The sequence below is a fragment of the Neophocaena asiaeorientalis genome, unplaced genomic scaffold (assembly GCF_003031525.2).
Source record: "Neophocaena asiaeorientalis asiaeorientalis breed wild unplaced genomic scaffold, Neophocaena_asiaeorientalis_V1.1 scaffold10, whole genome shotgun sequence".
NCBI classification, from domain to species: domain Eukaryota; kingdom Metazoa; phylum Chordata; class Mammalia; order Artiodactyla; family Phocoenidae; genus Neophocaena; species Neophocaena asiaeorientalis.
In genome coordinates, this window is record NW_020172817.1 from 3,585,622 (window position 1) to 3,605,163 (window position 19,542).

Sequence of the window (19,542 nt, forward strand, 5' to 3'; positions counted from 1 at the left end):
AAGATAAGTCGCCTAGAGCAGGACAGATAATCAACTAGCAATGAAGGGGCAAAGAGAAGTGACTGGCCCAAAGTCTTAAAGGTATTCACAAGAGCCCTCATTTAAAGCACTTTTCTGGAGGATTTACATAGACACATATAAAATGGACATGGTTTTTGCCCCCGAGTCAGTTTAGTAGTAACCTGAAAGGGACACTCCAGCCTCCATTGTTGGATGAACTTGACCAGGAATGAAAACTGTATGTCTAACTACTATTAAAAGCTGAATCTGAACCTTCACTCAGTAGGAAGAAATTTATAACTGTTTAAAGATTTAACCTATCCAAATACAAAGCAATAACAAACAGAGAAAGACACACGCAGCTCAATCACCCCTGAGCCTGCAAGCACGTGCAGAGAGAGGACACTCATTCTTACACGGGAATTTGGGTGTTTCTTTACCCTGCTTTTTTAGTAAGTTAGGAGAATCGCACCCAGTTGTCCTTAGGACTTGGAACTACAAAACTGCAGTGCTGCGATAGTTTTAAATCAAATGATATTACCCAAGGTGGAGTAGACTCTGTGTGCTCAGAATAAACAGCTAAAATTTTTATTTCCCAAAGTGGAAGTGTCTAAAACTCTAGTTTATAAACATTGCCCAGACATACAATGTATTGTAGAACAATGGACTAAGGGCTGCACTAGGACATGTAGCTTCCCATTCCAAGTCAGTTAAATAATAACAATGATAATAATAGCAACCTATTTAATTGACTCTAAGTACCTTTTCCCCACCCCTCCCACTGCCCATTTAACACCTTCATCTTACAACCAATATTTTCTTAAATCACTTTGGCAAATCATACTGTAATTTCGTGAAACCTTCCAGTCATATGTTCTGAGTTCGAGAAAGCAGCAGCCTCAAATCATCTTAGATTTGATGAAATGCAGATTAGAATAAATCAGAAAGTAGCATTTGTTACATGCCAAGTACTATCACTTTATATCTACCAATTCAACCCACTCTCTGACAACTCTTGGGAGAGAAGGACTGCTACTAACTCCATTTTCCAGATGCAGAAATTGAGGCACAGAGAGGTTAAGTAACTTGCACAAGATCACACGACTAGTAATTGGCTGAGCCAACTGACACCCAGGAAGTCTGGCACCCAGGTCTGTGCTCTTAGCCACCACACTCACTGTTTTACCTCATATAGGACTTTGCATGTCTTTTCAAACATTTGGTACCCAAGCTTCTTGTTAATCTCCAAAGGAGTATACTGGACTAATCATCTCTAGGGTCTAATCCATCTTTAAAACTCAGGGTGCCCTGACATGAAAGAGAGTACATCACTTCCCTTTGTAGGGCTGATACCATATTATTAAAGAAACAAATGCTACTTTATAATTGATTTCTTAAATTCCTTACAGAAGGATACTGGTTTTCTCTCACTTACAGAAAACAGAAAATGAAAAAAAGCTTACAGGACAAAACTGAGGCATTTTTGTTCTTGGTTAAATATCAGTAATTTTAAATAAAGCAAATATTACCCTTTAGGAAACCCGACCACTACTTTTGTGCCGTCTTCTGTCTAATTCAGCCGTTTCGATTTCTGTAGGATTGGACATTGGTGGACAAACTAAATCATAGCAAATAAATGTGCAAGAATCTGGCACGTAGCATATCACTCGATCTTGTGACTTTTAAAATAGAAACAATAAAGTGCATATATATATATACACACGCACGCATGCGTGCACACACACACACACACACACACAATTTGTGTGTGTGAATGGTATTTCACATTGATTGAGGACTCTTGAAACAATGGGATTTTTCCCCCAGTTTTAGAACCATGAAAATGTCCATCACTGTATGAAATGGCATAGAAAACTACAAATCAGAGTGTTACTCCCTGAACTTATTTACAAAACAGAAATAGACTCCCAGACATAGAAAACGAACTTACGGTTACCGAAGGAGACAGCCGGGGTGGGGGAGATAAATTAGCAGTTTGGGATTAACATACACCACTATATACAAGATAGGCAAACAACAATGACCTACTGTATAGCACAGGGAACTATATTCAATATCCTGTAATAACCTATAATGGAAAAGAATCTGAATCACTTTGCTGTACACCTGAAACTAACACAACATTGTAAATTAACCATACTTCCATTAAAAAAAAGAATATTACCCCCTATTAATACCAGGTCTATCTTCAGATCACACAAACACTGGATCTCTCTACTTCCCAGCAATATCCAGCTTTGCCATGATAAAAAAATAGCTCAACTCTTTTTCAAATCCTTCATGCAATTAGAACTCAAAAATGAAAACTTTACCAAAAAATAAACCACATTCTAGCTTCCCTCCATCAAGTGCTGATCTAAAGGGATCGTCCAAAAGAGGGATAAATAGAGCATAGCTCATACTGCTCCTGTGACAACTTCTTCCGGCTTCAGACAGGAATTTCCGGTTTTAAAAAATGAATTCCAAAAGCAATTTTTTTTTTCAATTTTCTAAGTTTCTGGAAGAATTTATTCAAAGCCAATCCACCAGTTTACCGGGCCAAATGAGAAGTTACAAATAGTGTGAAGTAGCTGTTTGAGGGAGACACCAACTTAGCTCCCTTAAAAATGAGGTCCTAATGAGGTCGCCTGTCTTGCAAGTAGTGGGATCCAGATTCTAACTCGGGCTGTTTGCCTCCAAAGCCACTTAACCAGTAACCCCCTACTGTATGCTCCGACTTCCTCACCAGACCCCGAGTCTGCAGAGAACAAGCGAATGTTTTATTCACCGCTATGTCTCATGGGCAGGCCATGCCCGGGCCTGACAGATGGAGATTAATAAATACCTGCTGGCTAAATGAATTAATAAAGGAACTGAACGATTTAGATGAGCAAATGCCCAAGTGTATCTATCAGTCCCTGAAAAATTCCTTCAGATCCTGGGTGGTGATGACGAGAGGAGAGATCAAAGACCAAATTAACTGTCCTGGGCTCCAGAACCAATTCGGGGAAACTCAGGTCAATCAGAACATAAGGTCTGTGAGCAAATGTGGCCCCCAAGCACCCAAACAGAAGGTGGAGTCTTTCTAGAACCTTCCATCTCATTCATCCCCTTCGGCCAATGAGTCCCCAAGTCCCTCTACCTTCTTTCCACTGCTGAAACCCACACCTTCTGCCTCAGTCATTATGTCCCCGCTGTAATTCAAGCTTTCACCTCCCCCCACTTAGCCGTTCTTCCTCCCTCCTACGTATACTACTGTTGGGGTCTTGATGGGGCTCCAGGAATAGCACCCTTCTCTCCGAGTCAGATTCAAAACAAACTGAGGAACTCAGAAAAGAGGAGTGGCAGTGAGAGGAAAATGTCTCCTTTATTTCCAGGAACTCTAGTTCAGAGGTTGTATATAGTTTTAGGTCTACAGCCAAGTGGCTAATACTGAATCCAAGTGTTGGCAAGCATGAGACCAAAGCCGGTCTACTTCTGGGCAGAAGAGCTTCCCCCAAGAGGAAAACAGAATGGAGCTCAGATGTCGACTTTATTCCTTCCAAATTTACCAGCCAGGTAAATACTCCAGGCCAGGAATTATATTAATGGCACTCCCTTCACAAGGAGTAGGGAAGAGGAATCTATGTGCCTGGCCAGCAATCTCTCTAAATCTGTCCCAGGCCGGCTGCCTTTGCTAAGCACTGATGCGCCCTCCTGCCATTCACGCTGCCTTCACAGCCACGTGCACCGGCCAACTGCTCCAGGTATGGGGCTGAACTCAGATCATCCTCTCCTCCCCTCGTAGTTGACCCACTGGTTCCTGCCTCCTTGCCTGACCTTCTCTCATTCCCTCCTTAACAGCCTTGCCTGGCAAGCCCTGACTCATTTTTCCAGACCCAGGTCAAGGTCATCTCAGATAAGAAGTCCTTGTGAATATCCCCAGCTAAAGCTCACCACAGCCAGTTCTGTCCCCCATCGCATGCTTTAGTTTTGCCATCCATGGCTCTTTCAGTACTTTATTCCATCTACTAGACTGCAGGCCCCTAAATCAAGAACAATTTCTTATATTTTTTACCCCTCAAAACCGAGCACAGATTCTGGTACATGGATACCTACAAAGATGTACTGGATTAGAGAGATGCAAGTAGCTAAATGCAAAGTAGGACATAAAAATTCCATACAAATAAAATGCCACAGTGGATCAGAGGGAAGAAAAAGCAAATCCAGCTGACAGCACCTGACATAGTCCCTCAAAGTAAGGGGTTAATAAGCATTATGAACAAAGATATATCTATGGGAAATCAAAGAAAATTTTATTTTAAGAAGTTAACATTGAATTGGGCCTGAACTGAGCAGGACTTGATTGGTAATCAAATAGAAAGAACAGTCCAAGAAAAACAAAACCCATGACAAAAGACACAAATCTAGGAAAATAAAAGACACGTTTGGGGAACACTGAGGTTACTAGTTTAGCCAGGGTACGGAGTACATATAGAAGAGCATGCTGAGAGAAAGCCAGAGAGGGAATCTGTCTAAGCACACATAGGGCCTTGAGTACCAAATAAAATAAATTTCTACTTAATTTACAGACGACAGGAGTTGAAGAATATTTTCTAAGAGAGTAGCTGTTTAATTATGCCAAGGAAATTATATAAAATCTGGATCCTTGTAGTAGTGATAATAACAAACTAGCAACTGGTTTTTCAATTCCTTCCAAATTTCTCAGGACCACAGTGACTCTGAACTTGCAGTCATTTGATAATCTCAGCGGAACATTATTTGAGCATAATAAAATGACTACTAAACTATTTAGGATGATCAACAGACTAAATATTAATTTGTCATCATTTTTCATTTTGCTTACAATTCTTTCAACCCACCCCTGCATGCTTCATCCACCTAATGAATCCGTACTTGCCACTGGCCTATCATGTAATAAGCCTTGCCAATTTCCCAATTCTCTTAATAGCCGGTATCACAAAACACTGATTTCAGGCAGTAATAACTATGACCATCTGTTTCTACTTCGCCATTTCTTCTTCACTATTCAACTACCAACTGCGGTGAGCTTCAGAGATCACTCTTCAAAAATAGAACCACGGAGAAATTATTGAGATGTCTGACTTCGGTGCCAGAGTTGAACAAACGGATCAGACAGATAACTGGTCTCTAGACCCATCTGCAGTCAATTCTGAGTTACAGCAGCAAAACAACTCTGAACAAATTCCAATACGGCTCTTCAAAAACAGCACCTGGAACTATAAGCCTGTTTTTGCTCTTTCGCCAACTAGCTATGTACTTTTGGTCAAGTTACTTTAGTGCATGGGGCTTTATTTCCTAAATCTATACAATGAAAGGATTAGACTAGGTCCCCAAGCAAAAATCCATTCATGTCTCTTAACTGTCAGATGAAGGCTCCCTTTTAAGAACAGCCAGGATTCCCAGAAAGATGATTTTCCCAGCAGTGGCATCCTGTCCTTGACCACTGCCAGAATAGCATCGTATTCAGCTTCTCCGTTGTCTTATATTGGTTTCCCCAGTAAATAGTCTCTGATGTGATTTGAAGTACAGGTGCTTTATTGGGAAGTACCCTTGGCATCACACTTAGGAAAGGCCAGGGAGAAGGCAGACAGAGACAGAATTTGGTCTGTGATGCAACACAGGACTCAGCCAACTGGAGTTCCAGACCAAAGATGGCTCTTCAGAAGGGTCCCAAATTGTACCCCCGCCTCAAAAAGTCATTAGACGGGGGCTGCTCCCTTGCCCTGAGTGACAGTAATTTCCGGAGGAGCCCTGAGCCATGCTGGGGGTATGAGAGAGTCAATCCCGGAGGGGCTAACTGCACAGAGAAGGAAAACAGCCACTACATTCACCTCAAATCTGAAAGTAAGAACAAAGGGCATGAAGCATGGTGAGTAAGAAAGAAATGGATTTAAAAGAAACACCTGGACTCTGTAGGACCTTAACCAAACTCTTTGATTTCTTTGTGCCTCAGTCTCTTTCACTGTCAGCTGATCTGTGGTCAATTTCACCATGAACACATCCAAGATTCTATTACATGTTTCATTCTTGGTCTACCCTCAAAGCCCTTTTATTACCTACCTCAAGGCTTACAGAGATTGTGAAGGTAAAAACCCCACACATATCAAACCTCTCCAGAAGCATTTGAAATTCAACTCCATTAACTGTGAAGAGTTGATCAACAGCAGCAAATTCAAATCTACACACCACGGTGGACACACGGCAAACCCACGATTAAATTAGATTTGCAGGCAGCAGCTTGGAGATTTTGACGTTAGACTGAATACATTACTCAGTTAGTTGTAACTTTATTACCCATGCTCCCCCTTGTGAGGCAATTTTCCTTATTGGAAGTAAAGCAACCCCAACCAAAGCATTTAAAAATGATCCTTTTCCTGTTTTTATTAGCCTGTATCAAAGAAAAGACTATTTGAAGCACAACCAAGGGGAGGGAATTGGCTTTTTATTGCTCAGCTCATGTTGTGGCTTCAGGAATGGAAAAAGACTCCCCAAGGAAATACTGTCTCTCAAAACAAGCTCACAGGGTGATCAACAAGAGAGGTCTTTGGGAGAGATGGAAAATAGAGAACATTATTAAAATATAATTAAGTAGGCAAAGTGGATGCAAAATGAGATGTGAAAAGTAAGCTGTTCGGGATAGAAATGTCATGTCTTGAAATTTATTTTCATAGTAGTCTCCACAATATACATTGTCCAAATGGGGCTACATAAATCTTTCCAACCAACGGAGCAACTGTTGATCTTTAAAATCAAAAAACAAAAGACAAAAATGAGTGTATGAATGCTGCCTGTGAATATGAATTTACACTCTGGCACTTCAAAACAAATGTCAATCAGGCTCAGTGCCATGCAGAGTACAAGTCTCACCAACAGAGATTATATCCACTCATCTGAGCTGAACACATATTCAGGTAAACAAACAAACTAAAACATACAGTTCCAAGCGGATATCATGTCACAGAACCATTTCAAGTCTGTTCATAAACTACAGACACCTCTATCCCAAGTTCCATCTCAGAAAGTTCGTGTGTTGGACTATTTGATTCTTCTGTAGTTTGATTCTTACGGTGACCCTTTGTCTAAAGCTGTTCCTCTAACAGATAACCTACTATTAAAAAAAAAAATGGCACTTTAATTTTAATTGTATTTTTTAATTCCTTATAGGTTACATATTTCTCTTCATTTACAGAAAAAAACAGATGTGAGGAATAATGGATTTTGCTGAATTTATAGAAAAGGGTTATTTAAATAATCTCGCGTATGTATACACATATACACACACTACAGCTCAATAATGTTTTTCTTTTTTTCCGAAATTGATTATTTCACTTCTGATTTTAGTAAGGAGGGAAGTCAGAAACAGAAGACCTACTAGAAACCATTCCAATCATACCAGACACATCTAATAACTTTTATATTTTGCATAATAAAAAGGAGAAAAATAAAGATGCAGAGCCCCCAGCATGAAGTAGATGAATATATAAATTTAAAAGGTTTCATAATGCTATAACCCTTTAATCCAGAGAAGAGAACAGAGCCAGAGGAGTAATTTATTAGAGATCAATTTTTAAATGCTTTCTAGATTGATTTACTTAAGTTGTCATGTAAGCTCCGAAGCAGCTGAAACAAATATTACCAAACAATACAATTTGCAATAAAAAATATACAGCAGGATTCTACTCAATACCCGTTGAAAATAGTTAAGTCCACAATACTGTAAATCAGTGAAGTTGAAATGTCTTCTGCAGTTGTTTACAGCAATGCTGAAAAATACATATTTCATTTTCCTCATTGAAAAGAATTAAGTCCACAATACTGTAAATCAGTGAAGTTGAAATGTCTTCTGCAGTTGTTTACAGCAATGCTGAAAAATACATATTTCATTTTCCTCATTGAAAAGAATTAAGTCCACAATACTGTAAATCAGTGAAGTTGAAACGTCTTCTGCAATTGTTTTCAGCAATGCTAAAAACTACATGTTTCATTTTTCCTTAAGTACACAAGCTATTTTCATCCATAAGATAGATCCACATTGTTCAAAATAAAAGTCCAAGTTGGAATATCCTCAGAAGAAAACATGCCCAGAAAAACTTTCTTTTAAGAGTAAAATGTTCAAGTCTAAGAAAAGTTCACTGAAAATATGATAGGGTTTTCATAGGCTTTTTTAGATCCAATAAAGATCATGGCTACAGATTCATCCTCATGTATTTAACAAAAATATATTAAGGACCTAACACGTGAACAGGGTTACAGACATGTCGGGTAAGCATGTGGTAGGATGAGCAATAAATAAATACAAAGGAACAAGAAACAGAAAAAAACAAAAAAGCAGACAGTAAACCAGAGGACAATGAATGGAAAGTAAAGCAGTTAAAGGCTAAATGACAGTGTGGATTTCTATCACAACGACATCAGAACCTCAGTGACCTCTGATAGCAACTCATCCTAAAGGGCTTGTCCAGGACCTAAACACTTCCAAAGACCTCTGAACAATGCGGTTCTTCAACAGCAAGGGAAACCAGAAGACTGAAAACAATGACTCCAGTGATGCTGATTGGCCCCAATTTTAGAGTTGATTCTCTGATGCTCCCAAAAGTAAAGCAACTTTCTCTACGCATCTAGAGCAGAAGCTTTCAGAAGGAAACACCCCTCACAGCCCCAGCTGAGTTTTATCAGCTAGCAAGTGACACCCTAACAAACAAGGCCATCTTGTCCTGAATATTTATCTAACAATTCACTCTGCATTCTCATTATCTTACCACTGCAAGGCTGCTCCCCTGAGCAGTGGCACAGCTCTGTGGCCTGAGACGACCAAGGGGGAGCAGGCTTCTCTGCTTCTATCAATACTAGAGCTCCAAAAGCAATTAAAGGACAGGATGGATGCTTGCAGACCCCCACTTTCATCCTTGGGTGCAAGCAATTTAAAATACTGTCACAGATGCCTGGTGATAATACCCTAGCATGATTATATTATTTTATCTTGTAGCATTTTAAGGGAAGCCATATTATGATAGAAAGTGTACTAAATTTAAAATCGGAATGCCCCCATCTATTCTCAACTGTAAAATCAAGGCAAATCATTTAACCTGCCAAGGCCTCAGTTTCCTCATCTACAAACTGGGGATCATGGCAGACACCCCTCCCATCACAGTCCCTGTGATGATAAATGAGATTAATTTCTGAAACGCTTTATAGTTTCCAAAGCAATTTCTTAGACATACGCATGGAGAAGTCTCCCAGGGGCTAGCAAAGATAAAGGCAAATACAAATACATATTGGAATAATTCCCCACATTAATAGCTATTTCAAATCCATACTTTTGAAACCAGAGGGAAATACAAGATATAACTTATAAACTACTTAGGAAGGAAAATGTGAACACCTCTTTCAGTCCTCCATTAGCTTTTGTTTGTGAGCAGTGGCCGTCCCAGATCAAAAGCTATCCGGGCACCAAGATAATCTGCTAACACTCCGGGGAGAAGTGGGACAGCCTCCCAGCTCTACTAGGCGCTCTGAAGACTCTACAGAATATGCTAATTATTTTACAGGCTGCCATTCTCAGAGACACTAGTCAGCCTGCCAATTTGTCAGCAGATTGGTGCCTAATGAGCAGTTAATTGGCCCTTGGGAGAGCCAGGTAAAGTGAGTCGAAAGTCTCCTTCCAAAGATGTCTTTCATTTTTGCTCACCTCATCCGTACATAAAACTGTCACTTTCATTTTTAAGGGGCTACTTCGCAGTCACTGCAATCCTTTGAAACACACAAACAAAACAAAGACCAGGAAAGACGCTGGCCGCCACTGACATGCCCAGGCAGGAGCGGGTCAGGGGCACAGCGGAGAGGGGCACAAAAGCTAGCACAGCCACAGGGATTTCAGACCGGACTGGACCACTCACCAGCTCTGTGCCCTGGGCAGTCAGTCCGCCTTGCCTCGATGCTCCTGTGTTGGCAACTGCAAAATGGGATGATCTGTGCCCGCATCCCTGGCTGTCTTGAACTACAGGAATGAGTGTGTGTAACATGCTCGGAGAGGGAAGTAGCATCTACTAAGTGCTCAGTAATTGTTAGTATTACTGAAATGACTGAAAATACAGTAAACTTGGCAACATCCAAGCCTACCGAGTAACTATTAGTAATTGTTTTTGTTCCTTGAGCTAAGGTTTTTGTTTTTGTTTTTGTTTTTGGTATGCGGGCCTCTCACTGTTGTGGCCTCTCCCGTTGCGGAGCACAGGCTCCGAACGCGCAGGCTCAGCGGCCATGGCTCACGGGCGCAGCCGCTCCGCGGCATGTGGTATCTTCCCGGACCGGGGCACAAACCCGTGTTCCCCGCATCGGCAGGCGGACCCTCAACCACTGCGTCACCAGGGAAGCCCGAGCTAAGACATTTGTAAGAAAAGAGTAGAACAGTGATTCCATTCTTTACGGTAGAGGGCAATCGGTGCCCTAACACCAGTTCTCTCTGAATTTCTCCTCTTCTTCCCTCTCCTCTTATTTATGTTTCTTCCGCTCCACCCTCAGTCTCATACATGTTCTTCCTCTCCCTGGGGTCTGAGCCACCTCCGACAGCTGCACCGTGGAAGACCTGGCCTTAGACTTGGACCTAACCCAGAGGCTCCTGAGATTCAATTCGAGTACTCCATCGGGTCAAAGGTTCAACTGCACATACAAGGAGCCTTTTCCTGACTTCTCCGCCTTGCCAAAAAGTGGGTGACTCGCAGCCAGAAGGTCAATCTGTGAGCAGAAGAAAAATTCCTGAAATTTTTCTCTAGAAATTCTGATTCTCTTTCCACTGCTACATCTGCTTGGAAAATGCAGCACAGGAATTTACCACAGAAAGGGTAGCAAACAAAAAAATGTTTTAACATTTCTACACGTTGCTCAAGGCTTCTAAAGTTACAATTATGAGTTTGTGTGGTGTTAACAACTGTTTTTCATTTTGTTACTGGTTTAGAAGTTAAATAGGGATTGATAGAGTGAGCATATCTAATGCACAACCGAATAAAGATTTACGGCTCCAGACAAAGTTGACACTCCTTCACCCAGGGAACGGGGAGAATGGTGACCACGTGTTTAGATTTCATTACTCAGGAAAATTCAGAGATGGTTCATAATCAGTCATGTCAGAAGTCTGAAAGTTGTACGTCTTTGGGGTATGAACTAGCACACTTAAAAAGCATCTGCCTGCAGACTCCCATTCTCCTTGGTTGCAGGGTACAGGTGTGGCGAGGACCTAGGCTGGTCAGGTCCTGCCCCTCCACTGAAGCCTTCCAAGGTCCTCGCTTACAGGTCCCACAAGAACCACTTCCCATGGAATAAACGATATCCGAAATGGAACATGAAGATTTTCGGGAACAATTAGGGAAAGACTCCTAACAAAAGATTTAGTTTCTCCCAAGAGTGTAAGCGACTCCCCCTCCAATTTGCCTGGTTTCTTTTTTTAATTGAAGTATAGCTGATGTATAATATCGTGTTAGTTTCAGGCATACAGCACTGTGACTCAGTTATATATATATATATACAATTTATATGCATATAATTATATAATGTGTATATATATATATATATATATTCTTCTTCAGATTCTCTTCCCTTATAGGTTATTACAAAATATTGAGTATAGTTCCCTGTGCTATATATAGTAGGTCCTTGTTGGTTATCTATTTTATATATAGTGGTGTGATTATGTTGTTATTGTTGTCGTTGTTTTAGAAAATATGTGCATCCTTTAGATGTTTGGGGAGTTGCAGATATGGTCCAGTGCTGTCATTATTTAGAGCTGCTCTAGTCTTATGCCCACTTCCCACTTATCACTTACATTCACACTCAGCACGTCGGAAAAGTAGGGTCCCTCTGTGAATCAGCATTTATCGTCTTGTTCTGAAATCACTGGCCTCCCTGCCTAGCTTTTCAGTTAGATACTGAACTTCCTTAAAGCAAAAGTCTTATTCTACCTAGAGATTTAACGCAGTGAGTAGATGGAAGAAGAGGTCTAAATTTCTGTAACCAAAACCCCAAAAAAGCTACATTCTGGGAAAGTTCAGCAGATATGGACTTTATCACCCCGTGGCAGAACTGCCTGTCTAGCTCATGCACAGAAGACATGGTGCTGAACAAAAAGGAGTCAGGGCTCCTTGAGAAAGATGCTGTCTTTGTGAGGTTCTAGTCAATTTGTAGCTTCTGATCAGACGGCACTAACCAATGATGCCAATTAAGTCTTATCAACAAAGTTAAAACATTAATTCAAGATAGTCAATACAAGCACAATTCAGGGTCTTGCTTCAACTTCAGGAGACCTACATGTTTTAGGGTCATAATAAAAGGCACAGTAGGTACAGTCCGTATCCATTACTGCACTGAAAATAGAACATGTCATTTATCAAACCCCATTTTTGGTTCAGGAGATTATGTACCACCGAAGGCAGGGAAACAAATAAAATCAGTTTATTTTCCAATTAATATCTAAATATATCTAAAAAGACATAAACACATACATGTAACAGAGAGAGAAAATTAACCTAGAGGAAGTGGGGATAGTACTTTTCAACAACTACAAGGATAGAAACGTATTAAGGGGGGCAAGTAGCTATGAGTTCAAATCGAACAATAACCCTTCGTCAAACATAACTGCAACCCACAGACACAGAAAACAAATTTATGGTCACCAAATGGGAAAGGGGGGAGGGATAAATTAGGAATCAGGGGTTAACATATACACACTACTATATATAAAATAGATAACCAACAAGGACCTATGGCAGAGCACAGGGAACTGTTTTGTAGAGCACAGGGAACTATTCTGTAATAACCTATAATGGAAAAGAATCTGAAAAAAATAGATACGTATGTATGTATAATTGAATCCCTTTGCTGTACACCTGAAACTAACACAACATTGTAAATCAATCATACTTCAATTAAAAAAATAAATAAATAGCTGCACATGGCAAATTGTTTGCTAGGGATCTTGGTGTAGGGTCCTATAGTAGACCCCTTAGCTGATGCAGAAATCTCAAGCATAACAATCTTTCCTGTGATCCCCCTTCCCATGTGGGAGGACTCACTTCCTCATTAGGCAGCCAGTCTCAGATGTGGGCAGCTCTCATCATTAGCTCTTCCTCAGACTGAGTCAAATCTACCTAGGTGCTAGTAACTTACATATCTTGGTCTTCGCTCAGCACTCTGAAATTTAACCTTCATCATGACAGCTCTTCAAATATTATTTTTTACGGTATTAAGTTTCTAAACTTCATTTATCCCCTTCTTCATTATTCAGAGAATTAATTCACTCTAGATTTTACTCAAGATACTGTCACGTACTTTACTACATTCCAAATGCCATGGTGTGTGATATCTAGGAGTTTCCCTCAATCAAAGAGCTAAGCCTAGTAGTCTAATCAACTTCCAGACACACCACTCAATAAGGGCTAAGGGTAAAAGTGATTAGCAATTACTCAAAATCAACCCAGAATTCATTCTGTTTCAAAGGGCAGAGAGAGCTGACGCAAAGTTGAGGTGAGTTGATTCTTAAGGAGAACGAAAAGTTACCTCTCTTCTCTTTCTCTGTTTTAAATATGCAAAAAAGATTCCTCAAATCTCTGAAAACAGTCAGACCAAAAATGGTACTGATAGCTTCACTAATGCTTTGATTTGAGCCAAACAGTGGAATCACTATCATATATCTTCTGATTTTCATCAGAATGAATTTATTTACTGGAGGCAAAAGATAAAGAGCTACATCCATCTAAGAATTACAGAGACCTTTGGAGAGATCTTCGGGTGAGCAGTCACACATGCAGTAAGTGAGGCAACATCTACTGGTTGCAGAATGAAGGGCATTTCCTAGGCTCCCCCTCCCCTCCCTGCAAAAGCAGTCACAAACCATCTGCTAAAATACCATTGGATAAAACATATTTGTAAAGACTCTAGGCAAAAAATATGCCCAGTAGCCAGACTGACTCTGTTCCACTCTAGCTGACTACTTACAGAAGACTGATGATGTTACACTTTTACACTTGCATAAAATGATGCAAGCCCTCCAGCATAAAGAGTATTCACTTTGGTAGAACACAGTGGTTGAAAGGAACAGTCAACATGCTACATGGATCCTCAGGGCTTAGTCCCTCACTTCTTTTAAGTTTCAGTCTACATGCCAATTTTTCCATAAGGCCCACAGTGACTACTCTAATTAAAATTGCCACACCCTTCTCTTCCCAACTCCCATCAGTCTTTTTTTTTTTTTTAAGATTTTTTAGATGTGGACCATTTTTTGAAAGTCTTTATTGAACTTGTTACAATATTGCTTCTGTTTTTTATGTTTTAGTTTTTTGGGCCAGGAGGCATATGGGATCTTAGCTCCCCAACCAGGGATGAAACCAGCACCCCCTGCGTTGGAAGGCAAAGTCTTAACCACTGGACCACCAGGGAAGTCCCCCCATCAGTCTTAATTTGACAATTTTCTTTATGCAGAGCCTTGGCCCCTTAGAACTTACCATGTGGTTTACTAAATGACTGCGCCTGGGTGCACATGTGTTAACTGTGCCATTTCACCTCCCTCCCAACACACATGGACACATGCACACAGATGAAGGTAAGATTGACCAGGACAGTATCTTTATCTGTTTACTGTTGTATTCCAAGAATCTGGAGGAGTTCCTGGTACGTGGTAGGAAATAAGAAGTCAACATATATTGGTTGAATGAAAGAATGAATAAGTAACTCTGCGCTTAGACAGACCCTGAGTCCCAATTCCACCTACGCTACCTGTAGGATCTTGGGAAAATGATCATCCTCTCTGCACCTCTGTTTCCTCATCAGTAAAATGGAGACATAGGAACACCTGCCCCATAGGATCAGGATTGTCATGAGAATTGCATTGTAACAGGGAAGAACAAAATCTGACACCATGTTGGATCTGTTTCTTTTACTTTAACCTTTGCTCTCCAGTTGCTTTTTGTTACTATAATCACTAAAAAGATGTTGTCTATAGCTATCGGCATACCTAATGGCCTCCCTCAGGGAAGCCTCCCCCTCTGCCTAAATGTTAAACTAAAGTACCTTTGTTCAGTTCACAGGGAAACATTCTGCCCACCTGTGGATTGCTGCAACAAAGAGGAAAGTAACACATCCCCTCCCTGAGGCTGGCCAAACCAGGAGGTGTTTTGCAAGACTTACGGCCTTTTTATGTTACTTCCTCACCTCCTCCCCTTCTCTGTTCTATAAAAGAAACTAGCATACAGACCCCATAAGATGGTACTCTGGGACCCTAGTCTGCCATCTTCTTGGACACCCGGCTTTCCGAATAAAGTTGCCATTCCTTGCCTCAATACCTCATCTCCCGATTTATTGGCCTGTCGTGCAGCGAGCAGAGTGAGCTTGGACTCGGTAACAACAAGAGTCAGCGTACATGAAGGGCTCAGGATCAGGCTTGGACAAAGTAAGCATTCAATAAATGTTACTTGCCATCGTTATTATTCTTTCAAGATATGCTTCCCGAAGTGGTGATGGATTGGTGATGATTTATGCTCCCAGGCAACATATCTGAGAAGCACAGATCTGAGATGGTGAAAAGGGACTCGGGGCGTTGATAGAGCAGCAGAGCTACCAAGGTCAAGCCCCATCACAAGGCCTCAGCAGCTCCAATTCAACGACAGGCAGGATTTTACAAAGGAGCTGTTAACAGTGTAAGGACGACAGACTCAGCCCTGCTGGAGTAGAATAAACATAACAACGAAACCACTGAGTAAGTGAGGGTGAGGCTGGAAACCTTAAAAGGCAGGAAAAGCAGCTCCTCTCTCACTACTTGAACAGAGAGATTTGTTTATTTAGTTTAACTGGAGTCAAAGCTAATGGTTCTAATGGCTTTGAATCACCTCAGCTTATTCTCCAGATTTCTACACATGGGCTGTAACTTAAATTTTATGAAAGAAGACAAAGAGAAAAAATCAGCCCTCCATAATAAGAGTTTACCGGAACATACTAATCATACAGACATGCGCTTATATTTCTAGAAAGCTGAACATCGGCAGTGGTGTGGCAACTTTTTCCTGGAGCAAAATCCAAGTCTGCCTAAAGGCTGAGAACTAAATCATTAACCTGAACGTTCACTAAGTATTTAGGAAAACAAAACACTGGAAACACCCAATATTGATAAACACATAACTTTAATCTCAGCAGAAAAAAGCAGAGACTGATTGAGTTAAGAGAGGAAGTGGGAATAAGTAAGGAAGATAGAGATGAGGGTAAAGGGGATAACAAAGGGATTGGGGCATCTACTGATTTCAGAGCAGTAATAGCCTTAACTTCCCTATTTATTATAACATGTCTTCCCAAGGCGAATCTCTGTTAAGTGGTCCATTCAGGCATTATTAGAGCAAACTAAAATGAAGGACTGCATGCACAAGGATGAGCATGACAAATAAAGCCAATTAAAAAAAAAAAATTCTCTCCTCACTCTATAGAAGAAAGACCTTAAGATTTGGGGACAACTGAGCAAGGTCACAGTAGCTAAGTTGAAGCTGGAATCAAATTTCTAGACTCTCAAATCAGTGCTTTGCACCCCATATCAGAACTGCGTGGAGCTTTTAACACGCATGTGATAAGTGGTTCAGATTCAGTTTCTGACAAGCTCCCAGGTGATACTGCTGCTACGGGGCCTGGAATGATGCAGAAGTAGGAAGCCTCTGTCCCATTGCACCTGCGAAGGTAAGTCTTGGGAATTTTTTTTTTTTTAATAAAAAAGATATTTTCCAGGAGCAGGAGAAAGTGAGATTACAGATGAAATACTGAAGTTTTGAAAGTTCTAATAATTCACAACAATATCTGTAAAATTTCAGGGCCATTTACATGGTGTCAGCTCCACTAGTAAGTAAAATATACTGAAGTTACAGTTTTTTTAAGTATGCACAAACACCAATGTTTTATAGTTGGGGGATCTCTCACTGAGCCATTCTGTGGATATGCATTTGTTGATAATTTGAAATACACCACACCTAAATTGCTCTAAATCTATGAAACTCTCTTAATTCTCAGTCTGCTTTGATAATAGAAATACCATGTCTAGGGGTTGCTTTCACTTTCTTTGAAAGTTGACATTTTAGATAAGAAAGATTTAGATAAGGATTTGGTGTGGCACTAACACACCAAATTCCAAAAGGCTTATCTGCATAGATTTTACCATCCAATAGCACCATGTGATAAAGCTGACCATACCCAACTACATATATTATAACCATATAATACATTACATATATTATAATGACATATATTAGGAGAAGCCCGGTGTAACTGGGGGGAGAAAAGATTTTTGAAAAGCTCTTGTTATTCGATTTCTCTATTTTCCCCCACACCTATCACAGAGGAATGGCGATGCACTTGAAGAGAGTTGATGAACGCTGAACGCAACGTGTCCCTCCAGCCAAAACTCAGTTACCTCCCAAAGCTTCCTTTTGGTCCCCTTGAATCAGCCAAGCCCAAGAGATTTTTCCTATAAAAAGTCCACAGTGTATCTAAATCAGATCCCAGTAAAATTTCACTTCAGCTGAAGTGAAAATGCAGAGGTAGCATTTACGGATAACAGCTGGAGAACATTAGTTCTCTGTCTCTCCTTTTCTCTCCCAAGGGTTGAAAACTCCACTGTTCAGACAGGAAGTAGTCATACACCACACACTGTACAATGCAAGAACGCTGGGATCTAAGAACAAGTTGCATAGGAATAGGAAGAGTTTGAGGGGTTTTGCTGAAGAACACAGAGCAGTGACCCTGTGTTCCTCTTGGGGTGTCCATTCCCCCCACCAGTGTTCAAATAGCATAACGCATGCACACCCAGAACTGACAGGCACACACTTCACTCCCCGAAAGCTTCTTTAATAACTCAGAGTAAGGAGGCTTAATCTTTCATTTTTCCAAAATTTTTTAAAACATTAACTTCAAGAAGTTTTGGGGGGTGGCCAAGATTCTCCAATAATCTTTTTTGGCATAATTTCACGGTTGCTCTCTAAAAAGACCACCTTTTAACTTTTTAAAAAAGAAACTGTCAGGAAAAAAAATCTCTTTCACATAACTGCCCAGAATAAGGAAATATATATATTTCATATATATATGTGGAATTCAAAACATGATGCTCTGGAAAAGAATGATTTAAACAAAAGGTTCTTGTGGATACGGTTTTTTAGGGTCGGTTTCTGCTGTAATTCCACAAAGCTGCTGAGAAGGAACACAGACGCAAACATGGGAAGAGGCATCCACATTCTGTGGCCACAGCTCAAAGTTTTGAAGAGGATGATAGGAGTCTCCCTAACACCACAGGCTGAAGAGCCATTCTGCATTCCTACCAGTCTTCAGGCGCTGGACCCCGTTTCTAACCGCCGGTCCTCTGGGGGCGGGCTGTAAAACCGACCCTGTCTCTTCCACTCCCCTCCAGCCAAGTTCACGAAAAGACAAACCTTCCTAACTACTGAACTGAGGGAAATGCCTTTGCCGTATGCATATGAGGGGCATGCAGTTAATCAACCGGGTTACAACACTACGGTACTATGCAAAGGGAGGGGAGGGGCGAGGGAGAAGCCAACCCACATATCCATCATCCTTTTAGGAGTAGGTGGAGTTTAAAGTTTCCCCAACTTCCAAGTTCCCACTTGACAGGCAATATTTCTGTGCAATTTCCAGCCCCACGTAACAGATGGTCCTCTGCCCGTCTCGAGCCCCGAGAGAGTCCAGACAAAGCCCCCCGCCACTCCTCGCCTCACACGGCCCCTAGGTGGTCAGTTTTACGAAGCTGTCAGCTCGGGGGCAGTGAGCAGAGAATGGAAACTTAACTTCTTCCAGAAGTTTTTCCTGCTACAGGAGAGTCCCGGGGAATGGTGCACAAAGGCCTGGGAAAATTTTCACTGCGTTGTTTTTCAAAAACGTCTTCCGCCCTCTGCCAAACCATCATCCGAAACCCCAGATGCCCAGGGAAGGGAAACTGAGGCACATGGTTTCAGAAACAGACAGAAATGCAACTCGAGCCGTCCCAAAGGCAACCTGGGAAGTTGCTTAGAGAGACCCCCGCGGTGGGAAAGCATCCTCGGGGCGCCGAAGTACTCAGAGCCAGAAGGGAAGGTGACGGCCCAGACAGGGTGCCAAATGGGGATGCGCCCCGGCAGCGTGCGAGACTCTTCCTTCCCAGACGGGAGGGCGAGGGGAAGGGAGGGGGGCGCGACTGGGGAGTTATGAGGACTGGCGGCCCACTCACCCTCACTGCCGTACTGTTTGCCATTGTTCGCGCCCATCCTGCCGCCGTCATGCCCGCCGTCTCCCTGGACACTCCATAGGTGGGGCGCACCGCCTGCGCGCTCCGCCAGAGGAAAGCCCGCCCGACGGGACCTTTAGCTGCGCATACCCCACGCTCCGGGGCCGATCTCCGGACGGGGGCGGCCCCCGCACTCCGGTGGGAGGGGGCGCTCCGTCCCCTCCTGGCACCCCCGACTGCGCCGGGTGGGGCCGGGGGGCGGCCGCTGCCCTTAAAATCCGCGTTCGGGG

At 41.8% G+C, this 19,542-nt stretch overlaps 1 protein-coding gene across 1 annotated transcript in view; it reads right to left on the bottom strand.

Annotated features, from left to right (window-relative positions):
* Nucleotides 1–19,407, bottom strand: part of FBXL7 (F-box and leucine rich repeat protein 7) — a 414,974-nt gene extending 395,567 nt beyond the window's left edge. Inside the window, exon 1 of the mRNA XM_024741743.1 lies at nt 19,256–19,407. Coding sequence (XP_024597511.1) covers nt 19,256–19,292 — 37 coding nt within the window. The 5' untranslated portion in view covers nt 19,293–19,407. The remainder of the gene's footprint in view (nt 1–19,255) is intronic.
* Nucleotides 19,408–19,542: the final 135 nt, after the last annotated feature.